Source organism: Parus major, chromosome 5 (assembly GCF_001522545.3).
Source record: "Parus major isolate Abel chromosome 5, Parus_major1.1, whole genome shotgun sequence".
Lineage (NCBI taxonomy): Eukaryota > Metazoa > Chordata > Aves > Passeriformes > Paridae > Parus > Parus major.
The window spans coordinates 23458883-23479539 of record NC_031774.1 but is presented as its reverse complement, the minus strand read 5'-3'; the positions used below and the strand labels follow the sequence as shown (position 1 = coordinate 23479539).

Here is a 20657-nt window from a genome sequence, read left to right as displayed (position 1 = left end):
CGATAGTTTCTGACTGCATAAGTAAAGGCTGTTGTCCAAAACAAATAGAAAAAAAACTACCCTCTGTGGGCTTCTGGTAAAACTGTGCTTATCACATTATGTACATTTAAACACATTCCAGAACAAGGGGGGAAAAAACAAAAAAACAAAGGTTTTTTGGAGAGAATTCAAAAGAGAGAGAAAATGAAAGCTGGAAGATTAAATTACAAGAGAAGATTAAAGAATACAAAGCATTACTTCACTAAATGGTGACTAAGAGCAAGGGTACAAGCATTTGAAGACATGGAGATGAAGAAATATAAATGAAACATTTAGACAGTGAGCTTGCTGATTTAGCTGGCTACAGAAAAATGTCTCCAAAAGTAAGGGCTAGAAGCCATAGCAACTGGAGTTAAGAGCAAATGTAAAGGACAGATGAGAGGAAGACATGTGATTTTCACTAATAGGACTTCTCTGTCTTAACTTATGATATGGTAAAAAGACTGTGGGAAGGGCTACTCCAGTTTCTGGCAGAAAAAAATATACATTTCACAAGGATCTTAAAATAGCTGAAAAAGAAACAGTACCAGGGCAAACTAGATTTTTAAAAGGGTCTAACAGAATGCTGAATCCATGTACTTCGTGATCTTATATCCACACAGCTTTCACCAACTCTACCTGTAAACCAAATGTACTTTTTTCATAAATACATTTTAATTTCTGTCTCTTACTTTGAGAGGCTTATACCAGAATGGTAGCTCAGAATCAGGTCTGAAAAAGTGCTGACTGGAGCATCAAACAATACCTTCATCATTTATCTTCTCTTGCCTTATAATATGGAGCAGATTATGACAATAAACAAGAGTTTTAAATCAGCTGATAAAGTGACTCTCTCTGAATCATGATCTGTCTGAAAAGCAACTACAGAACCTAAAGGTGAATCAAGGAATTTCTCCCAGTGACAATTCTCTCCCCAGTGTCAGGTCACTAGACAAATGCCTCACTGCAACCCTTGTACACTGGGAAAACAGTGTATGGCCAAAAAGTAACAATAATTAGAGAGGCCTTTTAAAAAAAATGAAAAATATTTTAGAAAAAGAAGACAGGGAAAAAAGATTTCTCATGTTCCACTATGGTAAAGTTATTCCTCAAAGTGAAAAAGTTTGAAGATTTATTTTTCATCTCCTAAAACAAGTCACCTGAATGAATACATGGTCTAGAACTTGAACCCAACCCAAATTTCAGCTTTAGAATTTACTTAGTTCTGACTCCTTAACTCTCTTTGTGCATTATGAACTGGACATGGCTTTTACTACCTAGAGCTATCACTGAACAGCTGTTGTGCTTCACTCATTAGGAGAGCAAGACACACATGTTCTGAACTCTGCCAGTTAGTGAAAAGAAGAATGTTTTCCCTCAGGTACTGAATGAGTCAGAGTGGATCATGGTTCAGCTGTCCCACAAAGCAGAAGAACATAAAGATAATTCCATTGCCAAAATACACTTATATATATATCTTAAGAACTAACTAATAAATAGCCAGCAAAGCTTGTTTGGAAAAAAAAAAAAAAAGCATGATCAACTTCAGTTTGCAGGTACAATAGGAAATTTGGCTCCTACCCTTCCTGAAATTGCTGGTGGCTGCTGTCCTAGAGGTTAGTTGCTTTTTGGAATGCTAGAAAATGATCCTGAAGCCTCAGCTGATATGCTGCCTCAGCAAAGCCAACTGTAGTACCACAAACAAGATGTCTATCACCCAAAAAAGTACAAAAGACCTATTAGGTACTCTGAATGATGTCTAGACCGAGGAATGCATTCCACAACATGGAATGTACTTGTTTGTCATTTGAAACAAGAGAAAAGTTTCACAGTTCTGTTGTACTTACATTCTCCTGCCACGTTTGCATACCTCTGCAATAAATTCCTTCACATATTGATTATTCAGTGGATCTGGAGCATGCTACCTCTTTGTTATCATTACCCAACAACTAACTACTAGGCTGGAGGCAAGCACACAGAAACAGAATACACATATACTCACCCTCATAGAGGTTTCTCCACCATGGGGCTGTTGGAGCCTGAAAACTTGAGCAACCATGTGTTCTGTAGTGGGGTGCAACAGGATACGTCGGGAAGCCAGTCCCACCATTACATATCTGCCCATTGGAGACAAACTCACAGAAATGGCATTAGGTCCTGTAAGAGAAAAGGGGTTATTTCTCTCATGGGTTGACATCCTGCCCCATGTTTCATCCTCACAGCTCTTTCATTCCCTTCTAGCCTTCCCATAATGCCATATTAGTATGCCATATTAATCTCATTCTTATAAGTGGTACAGAATAAGGAGACCTCCACAAGTTACAAATTTTGTAAGACATTTCCTCACTGCACGTGTTCTGTCACCAAGATAATGAAGTCCTTTAAGGAATAAAAACTATTCTTTAGCAGCTCCCCCATACCAGCACCTTACTGGTCTGGATATGTCCAGACCATATCACAAACCTCTCCCCAGCAGTACTTTGTCTGTGGCTGGCTAGATGGCCAATCAAATGTTTCCTATTGCTACAATTACTGATGTTGAAGCTATTGCATTTCTTACTGAAGGCTGAGGTTCTGAGATTCTCACTCCCCCACCTACCCTGACTTCTTGCTGCATGCTTACCAAATCGCTTTGTGTACAGCATCTCGCCCAAGTTGTGGGGTGCCAGAGAATATACAGCCAGTATTCCTTCATCAGGGAAGCCTCTCTGACTGCTGGGAATGAAGGCTGCCAGCAGCTGCCCATCGGCAGAGATATCACAGCTAGCATCATTGTAAATCTTGCAGTTTTGGACAAGCACATTCACAGAAGCTGCAAAGAAAGAAATTGATAGTGATTAAAGTAGTACGGTTGAATAGAATAAAGTAAGATTTAAAATTAATGCTGGACAATGGACACACAAAAGGCACTCAAGATATTTAGCTTCCTCCAAAAGTTATGAAATGTTAATACCCTGATTAACGTATAACTTGCTCCAAAACGGAGATAAGACACTGCAATGAGCCCAGGAAATTAAATTTACTCACCTCCTGAAGCCTTCAGCCAAGAAATAGTAGCAATTGCACTTTATCAAACCCCTCCCTTTGTTAAGCATAACAGCACCCTTTGCAAAGGACAGCACAGTTTAAACAAGTCTCAAATCATGACACTGACAAACTCCAGCAGCACTCTCATTAGAAACAGTACACCTTAATTCATTTCCCCTTCTCTCGTGGAGCGCCTAGTTCCCGCTCTGCTCATCTCCAATAAACAGGAGATGAGTGAAAAACTCCTCCCTGCAGATACAGACATTCATTTCTGACAGCTGATTTCTACACTCATCTTGGATAAAGTCAGTGAGAAAGGGCAGAGACTTCTCCAGCCGGTCCTCCATTTAATTACTCCAGTATTTGAGACACTTCGTGTACATCAGTGAAGTAAATGTTCAGCAGACTAGCGAGCAGCAATCCATAAAACAATAGTTTTATTTTAATCCCTTCTGGTAAGTTGCTGGGTGACCTCATCCAAGTGTTTTTCCCTTTTGCACCTTGCATATGAAGACTACAAAACTCTAGTGCAATGTGGTTCCAAGGCCTCCAAGCACCATCTACACCAACAGTTCAGTGGTGCCTTGTTAAGACATGGCTGGAGTGATGTCTACTCTACCCACCTAACCTAAATGCACTTCAGTTTTTCAGGAGGTTTGAAGCTGAACCAGCATGCACTATTTTTGGATAGGGAAGTTTCAGGTTCTAGTATTTTCAAACTCAAGAGTATAGAGTTATTTTAAAAAAATGGAAATAAAGCCTATGTTTGCAATATAGAAAGTTTGCATGCTAGAAGACAGAACACCCCACCTCACATGTTTGAAGCTACAGCACCATGTAGAACACTGTCGATTTCTACAGTCCAGAAATGATCTTCTAAACCATCAGATTATTCCTAGCCCGGAAGAGGCCTTTAATATGACCAGTCACAATTGCAAGCAAGTTTATGAAGGCACTTCGTAGTTTAGATTCTTCATTAATTTAACAAGTAACAATACCAAGAATACTTTGTGCATATTTCTGAAAGCCCAAACTTGTAAATCAAATTAAGGCTGTAACTCAATACTTCGACAAATCCTACCCTTTGTTTCCAACACCTCTGTAGAAGAAAAAAGCTGCGTCAGGGAACTGCTGTGAGAAATTACAGACTGTTGTCTAGGTCATTTTTTAGCCAGAACAGTTTCCCAACCCAGTACACCCCATGGCTGCACAGATGCTTGCAGCAGCAAAAAAACTAGTCATGGGAAGGAAGCAGACAGCACTGCCCTTCTTACAGCATTGCTGAATTAAAGCAGTCACTGAACCTCATTTTTAATTCTTCTGGTATCAAAGACATTTCTCCTGGGAACTCCTTTCCTCTGTGGCTGAGTATCAACTTCTATCTACTGTTCCATTTAGGAAACTCATGAAAAAGAAGACGAGGGTGTAAAGTGGACTAAGTAATTACATTCTCTACTAAACCACCTACACCTGTACCCTAAATTTATTCCACCAATTTTTCAGTCTTGAAGCTGCTAAAAACAGTAATGTTCAGCCTAGTATAAACAAAAAGGTGCTGAACAGAAAAAGGTAAATAATTGTAGTCACTATCAAGGCTGCAACACCAACACATGAAATACACATGGCCCTTAAAGAACAGGTGGTTCAAAAGATGACAAAATTCCTGAGTGCTTAGTCTGAAACTAGTTGAACAGAAAGACAAGAGAATAAAGATTAAAGACTGTACTGCACAATAATAATAATAATAAAAGATAGAATTAAAATGTGCCCTTTTAAAAAAAAAAATCTAGGCTTTATTTAAATACTCATGTCACCACAAAAGGAGATGGGCATCAACACAAGGACTCCAAGTCTGTGCTGTGAACCAACTAAAGGATACATGACAACAGGTTGGACCACTGTAACCCCGGTCAGACTGGGAGGATTCTTGTTGAGTGACTCATTCCAAAACCAGTCCTATTTATTAGCTTTATCAATGGGCTAGGCACACAGTGGAGCTGGTTGATAAACCCTCTTGATGAAGCTGGGTAATTTCATTAACATAGCATGACCAGATCACACAGTGAACTGAGGTATACAGAGACAGAAGGGAAATGAAAGAATACTAGATTGTGTTGACATTTATAAACTTCTGCTTCACCCCGGAACTTGAAAACATGAGAAAATCTTTCGTTACTGTAGCAAAAACTGAGCCATCACCAGTGTAACAGTGAAAGTGACAGCAATCCTAAACTGCACTAGGAAGCACAATTCCAAAAGAAATAGCAGTGCTGATATAAAGCCTTGTGCCAAGGACACATGCAGGACCCCTGGGCACAGTTTGGGCCAACCATGTTCAAGAGTGATTAAACCCTAAATGATAACATGTGCAGAAAAGACGATGACTGGGGAAAATGAAACATGAATTTTATATCCAAACAAACAAAAAACACCAACACCAACCCACCCAAAAGAGGGGGAGGGGGGTGAGGAAATGGAATCATATACTGCATTTTCAAAAACTACAGAAAGTGCCATAAAAACATCTGTTTTCTACAAATAATGTTGAAAACTGACCACTATCCAGGTGAGTGGGTAAAAGAAACATTGAGTTTGGATTTTAAAAGGTTTCAACAAAGATATCAAGATTCTAGAACAGTATTTTCAACAAACATGAAAAGAGCAAAGAACTTAACCAGTTAGAAGACAGAATATTAGGAACTACAGTATGTGTTTGCCTAAGCAGGGAGCTAGTCTACTAGGATATGGGGTCTTTTCTCATCAATTCCTTTTTAGTGGTACTCTAATCAGCAGTGATCTAAAAAATGGGGAGAAAAAAAAGGGGGAATGGGAACATACTAAAAAGGTGAGTATTGAGACTCATAGCCACAAGACTTTACTTAAAAGAGAGCCAAGCAAAAAGACAACAGAGAAAATAAACATAGCACACATGCAGAACATTTACTAGAGATACAACTGTGAAACATTCCCACCATCAACCCTGCAAAAAAATTTTGATTATTGGAAAAAAAAAAAAATTAGTTCAGTCCATTTTGGGGGGTTCTAAGAACTGTTCTCTCTATTCCTATGCTGCAAGATATGGAAGTTTGTCCTGCACCTCTGGGGCCTGGTAGCAGTTTCCATGAGATAGCCATGGCTTCTCAATATTCTAAATTACTGTCATTTGATGCTCAGTATTAGAAGCCACAAGATCATAAACTTGCTTCCTCAGAGCAGGTACGGGTGTCATTTTATCATAGGATGGTTTGAGTTGGAAGGGACCTTTAAGATCACATAGTTTCAACCCTCCCGCCATGGGCAGGGACACCTTTGATGAGATAAGTTTGCTCAGGGCCCCATGACACATGGCTTTGAACATTTCCAGGGGATGTGGCATCCTCAGCTTCTCTGGGAAACTTGTTTCAGTGTCTCACTACCCTCCAAGCAAAGAATTTTCTCCTAATATCCAATGTAAATCTACCCTCTTTTAGTTAAAATTATTATCTGCCCAAGCAAAAAGTCTCTCTCCACATTTTTCCTAAGGTCCATTTAAGTACCAAAAGGCTGCCTGAAGCCTTCTCTTCTCCAGGTTAAACAAAACTAGCTGTCTCAGCCTGCCTTCATAGTAGAGAGTCTCCCCAGCCCTCTGATCATCTTCATGGCCCTCCTGTGGACTTGCTCTAACAGGTCCAGGGAGAGATCCTAAACAGGACTTATTTAGCCCAGGGACCATTCTGTACTAATGAACTCCTGCTTTTCAAAGAGGTACAAGTTTTAGAGAGGACAGATACTGATTTCTCTGTAACTACTGAAAAATCACAGTACAGAATCCTGAAGCTGTTTCTTCTCAGCTTTTGAAGTCTGTTTTGGTTTTTTAATCCAATGCAAACTTGGATATTCCTAAGAGAAAATCCCACATTTTTATTTTTGCAAGGTAAGAAATGTTTAAATTATTTCTGTACCATTTACAGATTTGGGGATATTGCCATGTTTTGTACATATCCTCACAATTACATGGCTATTCTTTTACTTTCCAGCTCTCTAATCCTCTTCCTCATCTAGGATTTACTGTATGTCTTTTTAAAACAATGTTGGGTTTGGATCACCAATCACCCAGAGTCGATCATCTAGCATATGTTCACTCATTTTCTATCTACAGGGTTTCCCCCCTCACACCTGCTCCTTTTCCAGCACAGCACAGAGGCTTTTGGTGAGCAGTGACCACCAATATGAAAGGATATGATCTCGTTTTTAAAGTCTGTTGCATATGTTGAATGTCTCCTAGCAAAACATTACATACACAAGTTGTGCTTAACAGGACAGAGTGCTACTTATTTCAGTCTTTCATTACCTGATTCACAGTGGCATTATGGTTCTCTGCTTTGCCCTCATTTACAAAGGATGAGGACTCAGGTAGCACCTACATCTGGAACCAAGAGAGCCTACTGTGCAATCACAAAAAGCCTAAATATGACAGGTGGAAGTCTCAGCAAGGCTTCATTTTAAGGCCAGCTCTTACAAGGTTCTCTAGAGATGAGAAAGATAAACATACCCATGCTTGACAAAGCCAATGGCTATTTGATTTCTTTGAGCCTGAGGCCTCATCTATGAAGATGAAGCCAATAAAGAAAATTTTAGGGGGGAAATGACTGCTATTTTTGGAAATATACTTGCAAGAAGACTGCCCTTTCATCTCCTGTTTTCTTTTGTCATTAATGCAACCATAGAACTGAGAGAACAGATCAAAAGAAACATCAGAGAACAAATTAATCAAGCTGTTGTACCAACTTGGAGTGCTTACACCTACATTAATTATGCTTGAAGCTGGAGAAGGCCTGGAATGCCAGCAGCAATAGCACTATTTGCCAAAGGAAAACGATGCTGGACACACCATCCATTCCTAGCCACCCTTTGAGGTGGCACTCTCTTAACAGCAGCTCCTATATAAAAATTTGTTTAGCTTTTTTTTTTTCTTTTACTAAGTTACCCTGCATTCCACTGACATCAGGAAGTATTGATCAAATCACCTTCCTCAAGACCCAAGCAGTGTTTGAACAGGACAAATTCCTGATTCCTAAATGAGACCAGTTCAACCCTAGAAACTGGCAAGAAACTGAAATTATAAGCAGTGAGTAGCATGAGAGAAACTACTTTAAAAAATATAAAGAGAGAAAGCCTTCAAATATTTTACTGTGAAAAGCCTAAATTTTCAGTAGCCTACATTTCCAATACTTGCAGGAATTTTAAGGATATGCAACACTCTCTAGAAGAATATGAAATAAATGCAGAAATAGCATTGTCTCTGCTGTCAAATAAATTCGCCGCCCCAATGCTGATAATGACTGACAATTTCAATATAAGACCGGGTCATGTTTATTTCAAAGCTATTAAAAGCAAAACTGGCAAAAGGAGAGAAGAAATCTGAAGCTATCTTTTTCCATTTTGCAATTAACAGAGAAAGACAGGGCTGAGACTAAAATTCCACAAGTCCCTGCACAGCCATTTTCCCATGAGTGCCAGGATCCACTTTCATAAGCTCTTGCTGGACTGAGGACTGAGTGAGGTTGTTGCTGCAGAGCCACATCCTGAGCCCAAGGCTTCCAAGGGTGCAGGGGCCCAGACACTGAGATCACAGGACTGCACTAATCATGCTGCTGTCACTTACTCAGATGCATCCGCCTCAGTGGAAAACATCCTACTTCCAAGCTATCTTTTCTTTGTTTAATTGTTACAGGAAGAAGAGCTGCTCAGAGATGGAGGTTGGATACAGAGTCATTGCTTTGACGGAGAGAGGAGCTGGCAGGCAGTCCCAAACTTCAGCTGCATCATTTCATCTGCCTGAACTCCCAAACCACTTTTGGCTTAAGCCAGTCCCAGGAGGTACAATAGCCCACTCTGTGTAAGCAGAGTATCTCACAGAACCACCTCTGATTTATAGGAAACAATGGGAGGAAAAAGAGGAGCTACTGAGGTCACATGCTTTACTGGGAAAATAGTTTATTTCCAATATCATGAAGAATAACAAAAAATTCATCCAACCTACCACTCCACTGTTACTCATTTGAGAATATGAGAATCACAAGCATTCTGAGTTAGAAGGGACCCACAAGGATCATCAAGCCCAGCTCTTAAGTGAACGATCCATATGGGGATTGAATCCACAAAATTCATGTTCTTAGCACCATGCTCTATCATCTCTAAGTCGTGCACCAAGGCAAACTTGCAGTTTGTCTTTGTTCTGTGCCTAGGCAAGCTTGGCAAATACCTGGTTTAGTATAAAAGCACAGCTGCTACATCTTCATACATCCCTACGACACCCTGGCAGAAGGAGATAAGCTTCAGAGTAGAAATGCCAGGATTTGGCTAAGCATATAGAAGAAGAGTAACAATGAACATTTCCAAATGGTAATAAGACAAAATGGACAAGCCAAGTACTATGAATTGCAGCACGGGGAGTCAGAAAGGGGTGGGGATGGACTTGTAGCTGGAATGTGGCCCATAAGAAGGACACAATGACAAGAGAAGCCATACCCACTTTCCAGCTAATTGGTAGCTTTTTCAGAATAAAAGCATCCTGGTAGGTAAAAGGGAGAAGATTGAAATACTGATGTATTGAGCAGCAGATGGTTCTTAATTTCTACAGGATTTTATAAATTATAAACAAACATCTTATGTTGTTGTTTTTTTTTTTAATTAACAGCCTTCTCAGCAGCCAGATGAGGCAAAAAAAATAAGCTATGAGCAGCTGAAGCACTCTTCAGCCACTCTACAACTTACAGAGAAGTCCTGAAGAATTTAAGTTGCTTCCCTCTCTGACTCCATATTTATTCTGTGCCAGAGTCTGACAGGACCTCCAAAAGTATTAACACCATGTGGCAAAACTTGGCCTTGAGCAAAAAGAGGGAGGGAATATGGTCCAAATGGATGATCCAAACTATTCAAAGGGATCTTCCACACCACAGAACATTGTGCCCAGGGTATAAACTGGGGGAGTTTGCTGGAAGGGGCCGATTGCTGTTTAGGAAGAGGTTGGGCATTGGTTAGTGGGTAGTGAGTTGTGCATCACTTGTGTTTCTTTGGTTTTATTCCCCGCCCTCTTTTCTCACCCCTCCTCATCCCCTCTTTTTGTTACTACTATTGCTATTGTTATTATTAACTTTATTTCAATTATTAAACTGTTTTTATTTCAACCCTGGAGTTTTGCCTTTTTCTGCTTGTACTCCCTATCCTGAGGGGGCAGGAAGGAAGTGAGGAAGTGGCTGCATGGGGCTAAACCATGACAGCCAGACTGGATGGAGGTTTGAGCAACCTGATTGAAAGATGTTTCTGTTCATAGAAGGGGAAATGAACAAGATGATGCTTAAAACTCCATTCCAGACAAAACTATCCTTTGATTCTGTGATGTTGATTCTCTGCATCTCTCCTACTGGAGTGTCACCATACATTCTTCTTTTGTGGGTTCTTTAAGGAGCAGGACACTACCCCACGGAGACATCTATTGTCAGATATGCAATTTCTGGAAATGCAGAACACACAGAGCTGGGACTGTGAGAGTTCTGTTCAATTCATTTTAGTGACTACCTGTGAAAGCAGAAGTCTTTCTTAAAACAGAATCCCTATTCTCCCTAAAACATCATTCCCTTAAAGTAGAACCCAATCTGCTTTTGCTGAGAAATCAAGCAGTGAATTTCACATATGCACAGAGATGGCCTAAGCTAAAAATCACTTGCACATAGAAACATTCATGAATACCTACCTCCTTTCTTCATGCCAGGCTGCCACAAACATTTTTGCAGCTGTGCAACAAGCTATATCAGGATAGCACTCTGGGTTAAAAATAGCCTTTCTAGTCAAGTTCGTTTTAACCCTGAAAATGTCATTCTTTGATCAGCTGACCACAAGTATCAAACATGCTTGTGCCTGCATAAAGAAGTCTTTTCCACCATGAGAGCTAGCTTATGCCATAGAGCACATGTGAAACTATGGTCTAATTTTCACAAAATGAAAGAGAAAATAAATGAAATCAGCAATATTGCTCAGATTGCTGATTCAGAAATAGCTTTTGCCTGAGAAACAGGACAAATAACTGCTTTTGCAAATGACTAGAAGGTACATCTACTTCCCTGGGCTTGCAGCACTATGGTAAGCAACAGACTAGGGTCCTCATTCCCCAAATGTATTGCAGCACTTTAACACATACTAATGTCAATAATTTAGAGAAATCAGACACAGTTCATTAGCAGGCTCTAATTTAAACACAACATTTCTCTAGAAACTTGTTAGTAAGAGAATGAAGACATTGAATACAGAATTCTAAGAGAATGGTGTATGCCCATGAAAAGGCTCACAAAAAAACAAGCACTATTTACACATGGATTTGCTGATAGCAAGAATACACAAGGTAGATAGAGTGGGAACAGCTCTACAAGCTTTTAGTCAGCTTCCTCAAAAGACTAAGCATTTTACAGTTCCCAATGCAACATGACAAACAAGACCTGCAAAATACAGCTGCCTTTGAAAGATCCTAGAGCTTACCCTAGCTCTGGTTAGCACAGACTTAAAATAAGGTACTGGTGTCTTTTCCAGCTTACCATTGCTGATTTCAGGCAGATCAAACTTAGTGAAGTCCCACCACTGGAGCCGGTAGGTGGTGTTGGCAATGTTGCTGGCCACAGCTGACTGTCCATCACCAATCACAGCACCTACAGAAAAGGGGGAAATAATTAGCAATTTAACCTCTAAAAGAATAACCAGAAAAAAAGTTGGGGAGACAAAACCATAGAATATCTTTCCAAATCCAATATTCAAAATTCTAGATTCTTAAAGAAACCTTATTTACAGAAATGGCAGCATGTCCTCAATAAGCCACAGAATACAGGATATTAACAGGAAAGCATCTCCCTGCAACACATTTCTGAAAGAAAATAAAGCTGATAAGAGATAAGACTTGCCCAGAAACACAAAGCAGAAATCCTAATCAATTCATTTGGTACAAATGCATCCTACTTATCAGCAGTAGTGAAGCTGGATTTTCACAGACCCAAAATTGTCTAGTATAGCTATGAATGCAGATTAGAATACAAACTGAGGAAAAGCAATTGCCCTGGAAAATTACACATATTTGTGGATATAATCACTGCTCCTACTGTAAACTTCACTCAGAAGATACAGGTTGCTTACAGTATTTGTCACACAGTAAGGGCTGTAACAAAATACTGGTGTGGAAGACCTAGAAGCTGGCCCTTTGCTGCTTTGTGTGGCCCAGCAGCAGGCAAGGGTTGCTCTGACTCCAGGCAAACACCATGACCCTAGCTAACTGCCCAAGGATTTGGGCAGCAGCCCAAAATCAGAAGGCTAAGCACAATTCTTCAGAAACTATCATAAAGAGCCTATTTTTCCCAACACAGCTACTGGTTACTTAAGTCAGCAGCCATTTCAGAAAGCTGAGATGCATTAAATGAGATTCCAAGGGACAGAAACGGAGACAAGACACAGTTCATCCACAGTAGTACTACAGTCAGAAATCTCAAGCTATTTGCATCTCTAAGGCCTTCATGGACAGGCAGCCCATATACTACACAGACATCCTGGCAACCAGAGAAATTCCATGTAACAGAACTTGATAAGGGAGAGTAAAATAAGATCACTCCCAAGCACAAAAGACTAAAAGCAAAGCCTCCAATGTCTCTGCAGTCTGGATTTCAGCATCTCTGCACTGTCTCCAGTGGGAAGTACACGGCAAACTCAATGCCTTCACTCTCCTGGAAGGGTTGGCTCAGGACTTTGCTGCCACAGCAACAATAGTAGAAGAGACATCACTCTGACAACTCTGTCAGACACCTGTACAGCGTTAAGAGCTTGCTAACTGCTAATAAGGTAAACTGGTGTGGAGGAAGATGAAGAGAGTAGGGTGGTTGGATAGTTACTTTTCTTATCAAATCCCAAAAGACCACTCAAGCATGGGAAAAGAAAGAAACCCAAAATACCTGAATACACAAATGCACCAAAAGGTTTTTTGCTTTCTCAGCAAAGCAAAGAACAAGGTGGGTAAGGCAAAGTAAGTAAGCAAATTCTAAACTGATGCTGATAAATAAATACACCAAGAAAGCCACTTGAGTCCTGATTCGTGGTTCTAGAGAAAGCTCAGAAATATACTAACAACAAGACTTCTGAGCAGACAGCTGTGCACTGTTATACTGTACACTGAGCTCTGTCAAGCCTCCAGCAATCAACCAATCTCCATTGTATATCTGCTCTATCTCTGTACCTGCCTCTGTCAGACATGCATAGATCACTTGGAGAGCAGAATTAAAAACATTTCCATTGCTGTAACATATGCCCAAGGCCTTGTTCTCTATAACCCTCAAAACAAAGGGCTCCTCTGAACAGAAGATATGCACTGGAGAAAGCAGATTCAATGAATTAACGAAATTACACTTTGCAACCAGAAGTAGAAGGACAATTAAATTTTATGTTGCTTCGTCTTTAAAGGTCTTCTCACTGTAAGCCTGGATTTGGTACACAAAGGCAGCTCTTCTTGCCTTCAGCCCTCAGGAAGGAAAGAAAAACAGGTGCTCTACAAATGTGAAGCAGTGGGACTTCCAGCAGGGAAACAGTAACTAACCTCACCAGCAAGGTGGCCCCTGCCTTAAAGGACTGAGTCAGGCAGGGAAAACACTCTGTAAAGACAGGCAACAGAAGTTCTACTAAGGGCACATAATTCCAGAATATTTATCTTATCACAGAGCATTACAAAGTTTTGCAATGAGAACAACCTTCAGAGATGTAACAAGCAATATATAAAATGGAGAAGAACATACCTTAGGAAAACAATAGTGCTCTCCTTCTACATTAGAGAAGCTTAGCAAAATCACTAACTGCTCCACAAACAGTAAGATCATCTGGCTCACACAATTGCTGTACCTACTGCTAAAAGTACTGTAAAAAGCAGCTGGCAAGCAGATTTGATTTTTTTTTGGTAAAATTTCTCATCTTTGCATCCCTTTCCCTGTAACCTTCAGGTAAGTAATGGTTCATTTAAACCTTGCCTTAAATCTTCTTCACCTCCAAAGGCAGGCACAATTACGAAACAGGCACAAAACAGGCAGAAATTAACAATGAAAAAAAGCAGTACTGCCCCATCTACAGGACAGCCCCACACAAATTTCAGAGCCAGCACAAGCTATCGAGTAATGCTAATGTTTCAGGTGCAACAGATACCTTTATCAAAGAAATTAGGACAGAGGCAACAGTTCTTAGTGTGAAAGGTGCATGTTCAGAAAAATTTGATCCATTTCTCAAAGGCTTCAAACCAGTGTAACTAACGCTAATCAGAAATCCAAGATCTACATCCTTCATTAAGTAATTATCTCTATTTATACTAATTATGTAATTGAGGAGTGCAATTATTAAATTATATCTATATACATATAACAAAGTGGAATAACATTCGTATCACAAGTCCTGCCAGATGCCTCCCACATGCACGCATGCACTGTCCTACAGTAAAGATGATTAAAAGCATGTAAACATTTCATACAATGAATGAAGGGAGGAAAATACCCCCTAGCACAGAAATAGGCTATCCCAACCTGTGTTGTCCTCTTTGATTTATGGGAAACATTTTAGACCACGACTGGAAGACTTAGGAAATTTAAATTCCTCACTACAGAGCTTTTGTTCGCCATGCAAGCATGAGAACTCATTCTCAGCTGGCTTTGCCCAGTCAGGGTTTCAGTCTGGATGAGAGCAGAAGGTGCTGTTGCTTGTCAAGTTGTAGTATATATAACTAAAGCAAACAACACACTTCATCTTCTTAAATTTGGGCAGCAACAGATCAGCTCTTACAAGCAGCTGTTCTCACCAAGCACCTGACAGTCTTGATTCTTGGGTCCTCCACTGTTTAATGGGATCACAAGTAACTGCAGTGGGTACCCAAGGGTCTCCGGCTTGTCATCCTCACGAACAGAACGACCTTTTTCTGCAGAGAGGATGTAGATTTCAAAATGCTGAAATCCAAAGCGAGGGCCAATTGAAATGCAGTGAATGTAGGTTTGATTGGCAGCTTTCCTGCGTCTGTCTATCACTGCGTAATAAACACTGGATGATGGCAGAAATGAAGATAAATGCTTTTAGCAGCCCCCCTTTTTCCCTCCACCACCCTGAACTCCATCCACCCCCACTCAGCACATGACAAAAGAGTTTAAAGAGTTGGGGGGGGAAGAAAGTCTTAACAAAGACTTAAATAAAAAAAATCCTCAAATCTTTTCTTATAGGCCACCTACACGTGACAGATATTTATCCATCAGTCTCAACCTCCTCAGAGGATCCAGCATATCTTGGCATATGGAGAAATGAACCTTTGCCAGTCAACTATTGCTCATTTATGAATCAAGCCATGCAAGCCAATGTCTGAGTTTAGACTGAAAGGGAAAAAAGGGGTGCAAAACCAGTTCCCTTGGCACTCAAGCATTACCTCAGTGAAAAGCAGGCTAACTTCAGGCTACTACTATCAAACTCTCAGAAGAACAACCAATACTCTAGAGCTACACAGGCTCTGGGGTACACGTTTTGGGAACATGAAACATCTACATAGTATTTCTTTTCCACGTATTTAACAAAAAACAGAGTTCAAATTTTTTCTAGGCTAGATCATTTACCCATAATTTGTTAGTGTCTGGCAGGTCCCCTTGTAATAAGAGAAAAATTTATTATGATGCTAACAGATAAGGTTGAGGAAGCTGGAGAATCCCCTTAGCTAATTTGTGACTCAGTTTGAGGGAGTGATTTGGGACTGATATAAAAATCCCCCTAGATTAGTACTTGCATCTCTAAGCATGAGTACCTTTGAAAAGTAATTACCTCTTCATGAAACCATTTGCAACTGTAGCTGATACTGAGGTTAATCTATAATTGTAGAAAGGAAATATCAGAATTTATGGGTTTTACATTTCCTTGTTCTAGATTTACTACAATCCAGGCTCCAGGAAGTCCAAAACACAGAACAAATCTATTTAACAAACCAAGGATAGGACTCTTTGCTGCAAGAATACACCAGATTCTTACAACCAGTTCTGAATTGAATCCAATTTGAATTCAGGCAAAATAATTACTGAAGTCTAGTGGAGATGGAACAGGTTTCATATACATTTCCAACCCTCAAGTATTTTATGGGACAGCCTAGTCTGGGGGACTGCCTTTGATGACAGTAAATATATTAAATTCTGAATACGAATTTGACAAGTTCCAGCAAATCTCTGTTACAGGCTTCCTCAAAGACAGATTTTGAAGTGGATGAGCTAACTATCTAAAACGGGGCTAATTCTGTAAAAACAGTATGCAGAGCAACCTGGGAATTTCAACCAGATATTTTTCATTTCTTTTGCTTGCTCTTCAATGTACAAGAAAGCTCTAAATAGGAAATGGGCAAAATGATTTTCATGAATGGATGCACAATACGCTACCAAGAGTATTTCAGCATACACTAAGCACTGAAAAGATCTCAGATTCAACACTAACTGAGAAAGCCTCTAAGAGGTCTGTGCTCTCTGAAGGCTGAACCTTCAAAAGGCTATTATTTTTTCTTTATTCCAGATGTATAAAATAAGAAGAAATGTAATTTCCCATTCATGTTCATTCCTACTGCAAAATTTCTTTTTAAAAGGGGCAGTACTTAGCATGTTGAGTTGCACAGACCTATCAGCTATTGGAATTGAGCAGGGCTCAGCTGCAGGTAAGTGAAAACAACCATCCTAATAGGAGCCAGTCAAGCGCCCAAGGGGTCCACTTACATTGAGAACAATGCAAACATCGTATAGGAAAGGGAATTTTTCAGCCACAAGTTTTAGACTTCAAAAGGAAATCAGTTAATTTGCAACAAGCACAAACAATAAAAGAACAAATGACTGACCAAAAGCCTCCACCTCCAATAGAGTCATGATGGCTCCCTTACGTCTTACATTCCTATATTTTATTTCTTTGTCTGATCATCTAACAATTAATAGTGAAATGTGTCTAGTAAGCACTTGTCATTGATGGTATAGTCCAGTTTTCCCTCAGGGAAAGTAGAAGATATTAACATCCTTTTCAAATGCATCCCTCCTACCTGTATTGTTTGCATCTCACCAAGCAAGCCGGCATTTCTTCTCCTTTAAAGAATTCACTCTGTTGCTGTTCACTATTGAGATTCCCCTGCTCATGTCACCCTGCTACACATGAGAGCTGGAAGATCAGATATGCAACAGCATGGACAGTTTCCTGAACAAGCAAAAGTTGAGCCAATAATATTTGCACACAATGGGGGATGAGAAAAATCCCATAATATGTGAAAAATAAATGATCTTATTCCAGCTTTTGCATATACATATTAGAGCAAGCAAATGTCTCTGTTTAGGAATGTCTCATCCTACTCAGGGTGTCCTAGAAAGAACAAGCAGTTTCATTTGTTTGCTGTAGCTACATCAACCCTCTCAGCTTCTGGTAGCAAAAAAATTGTGGCCTAAGTCTCCCAGTTGACAAGAACTTTCTCCAGCCATCCAATATCAGATATGCACCACTGAACAGAAAAAACCCAAACAAATAAACTGTGAGGAATACACAGAATTCCTTCCTTCTACCTCCCAAATCTCTACCAATCAGCACCACAAGTACAGCACCACCACCATGTCGCTGTAGGACACAGAATGATTCACACAATTCAATGTATGATAGGGAAAAGGATGATTTTATTTTTGCAATTCTATAAATTTTAGTATTTATAGATTCTTGACAATGACCAGGGATTGGATAGTTAGGTTACCACCTTCCCAATCACACTGGTCATGCAAAACGTCCATCAAAGGATGTTTCTTGGAAAGAATGTATACACATCTATGTTTATAGTTACTTCCCTGGGAAAGTGGCTAGAAACTATGAAAACAAGATCAGAAGGCTTAATTTTTAGGGCGCCACCACCATAAAAAGACTGACAGGATTTAAACAGTATCTGCACACTATCTTTTATCTGCAAGATTCATAATCTCTTATGCCATAGAAGAAAAAAACCCCAACCAATCAACAAAAAAAACCAAAAAACCAAACAACAAAAAACCCACAAAAAAACCCCCAACAAACAAACAAACAAACAAACCCCAAAACATAACAAACCCCCAAAACCACAAAAGAATACAAACAAACAAAAAGATCCCCAAAACACAACAAAACAGAGAGAAATATCATCTGAACCATGGGCAGGCCAGAGTATCTTAATCACACATCACCTTAGCGGTGAGTTGAGAACAATGGCTCAACAACTGCTAGAAAGAAGGGATGAATGAGACAACCGAGATCTTGATTTTGGAAACTGAACAGAAAGTAACAGTTGTATGTTGTTAATGACACATAATTATTTAGCTTATGCAGTTTGAAGTTCATTCTTGCAGGGTAGTAAGTACGATTAGAGAACCAAAAATCCTACTCGCAAAAGAAGCAGAGCTCTAATTCTTGGAGATGCTCTTACATCTGTACAACTCAAATGAAGCTGTTAAATGTTACTTTCCTCTTTATAAGAAAATCCTCATGAACAAGGACTGTTTTGGTTCAGCTGTTTGTGTTCTCATTAGCCATTTATGATGCTTTTAGCAGCAGTGGATGGGATGTTCCCTGGGAAGGCTCCACTACACTATTGCTTTACACTATGTAACAACAGCATGCATGCATACACTTTTAAAGGAGCAAAAACCGCCACTTGTTTAGGGACCATCATGAAACTCCTGGAATTCTGATTCTGGATAAAGTACTAGAATGGCATGTAAAGAGATGCAGGTGATCCATAAAGCCCTCAGGTGAAAATATGCATCATAGGTCTAGACTTTTCAAAAGAAATCCTCCTACAAATTGAGATGCTGCATCATTGAAAGAGTTTAGCAGGAAAAGGTTATGGATATAAAACGAACACCTGTTACCCTCGCCTGAAACAATCTGCAAGCTGTTTGAGAAGTGGGTGGTCAAACAAGTTCTCTCTTTTTTTCATTTAGGCCCCTTGCTGGGAAGGACAGTCAAAGCTGGAGTCTTCCTATTGGCAAATTGCTGGAGCTGTTAAACTTGTTTTGAGATCCCTTCTCCACTTCCATGCGATAGCGGCATGTGTTAAAAGCATGCCTCACACTAACATATGATTCAGGCAGTAAAACATGTTTCCTTCAGTATAGCCTTTTAGGGAAAATATTCAAGCACTAAAAATACATTCCAATCTGCATTTCATTTAACTAATGTTTTGGTTTGACCTTTTCTGCATACTTGCAGCCTTTTATACGATTTGTCTGTATGCATTTAAAAACCCCTAACATAAAACAATGAGTAAATGGTTGGAGAAAGGAATTTATGCTTTCTTCGTAATTTCTATTACAAAATTCTCTGATACTTACTAAATCGGCTGTAAGAGCCATCAAGTTACTGCCCAGGAATGAGAGTCTGAAATCTACTAACTGGAAAATACTGAGGAAATAAAGATAATCCTTATCTTCTCAGTGTGAGGAGAAACAATAATTTGGGTTACAGGCATTTCTGCATCTGGAGGTCCACATCAGTCTACTAAAAAAGCATTAAGATAATACATTTGAAATCTGCTCCCAAGCACCTGATTCTTCAAAGGAAAAAGTTTTGCAAATTAATGGAGGGTGCGGTGGAAGGAGCAGTGAATGAGTCTAAGACACAGCAATAGATGAAAAGGCAGAAGAGAACTGAACTCTGCAGTCTCTACTGGAACGTGTATTCACATCTTTCACCTCTGAACCCACACATGCAGGCATGTTCACAGCCCTGCTTCCTTATAAATTTCCAGAAATAGTAGGTGACTCTCCAAATCAAAATGTCGTATCTCTCCTGCCAGAATTCAACAAAATCCCTGGTAATGTGAACTAGGAAGGTCTCAATAGCTAATGTGTGCTCTGTCTGTCTGGGGTTCCTCTCTCTGCTTACTTTGCAACTCGTGATGCCTCTGCTCTCTCTCTCATCACTACGTCCCTTGCACCATTACCAAGCCTGTCATTAAATGCTTTTGGAAGTCTGCTTTTTAACCTTCACATCTGTGTTTATTCTCTGCACAAAACCAGAGTGGAATCTGTGCCTGGCAGGCATTTCCTTTTGTAAAACTCCTTCTTCTTTTCTTTTCTGACTTTTCAGAGCATGAAATGTGCCTGCTAATCCTAATTGCTGCAGATGGAGAGTCTTGCAGAGACTAGACAAAGGGGGCATCCTTCCACCAAGCAGCTGTAAGCAGGCACCAGATACTTATGTTCTCCAGTTTCCAGAGCTCCCATCTCACTTTGTCACATTTCTGAAGAACACAAGGACAAACTTCCACAAGTAGTTATACCAGGAGTGGGAACCTGCCTTCCCAGACTTACCCTCTCCTGACTAAATGGCCCTCCCAGCACAGGAACACAACTGAGCTTATTGTGTGACCTGACTCAGGGTGGGCAGTCCTCAAATACTGCTGCTGTATTTCAAAGAAAAAAGCTAAATCTCCGGCTTTTAAGGGTCATTTGCCTGCCTACATCTCAACATCAGCTCTCTTACCAAAGAAAAACTTTGTAAGGTCCCACTGGCGCACACACAGTTAACCTTCCCATTAGCAGTGCTTCAGCCAGTAACAG

The 20657-nt window shown here is 40.0% G+C and overlaps 1 protein-coding gene across 4 annotated transcripts in view; it reads right to left on the bottom strand.

Annotated features, from left to right (window-relative positions):
* AMBRA1 (autophagy and beclin 1 regulator 1) overlaps positions 1–20657 on the bottom strand; it is a 129027-nt gene that overhangs the window by 40499 nt on the left and 67871 nt on the right. For all 4 annotated transcript variants that reach the window (XM_015631382.2, XM_015631383.2, XM_015631384.2 and 1 more), the window contains 3 exons: positions 11616–11726; positions 2642–2830; positions 2021–2175 (listed from right to left, as the gene is read on the bottom strand). In XM_015631382.2, the coding sequence (XP_015486868.1) occupies positions 2021–2175; positions 2642–2830; positions 11616–11726 (455 nt within the window). The remainder of the gene's footprint in view (positions 1–2020; positions 2176–2641; positions 2831–11615; positions 11727–20657) is intronic.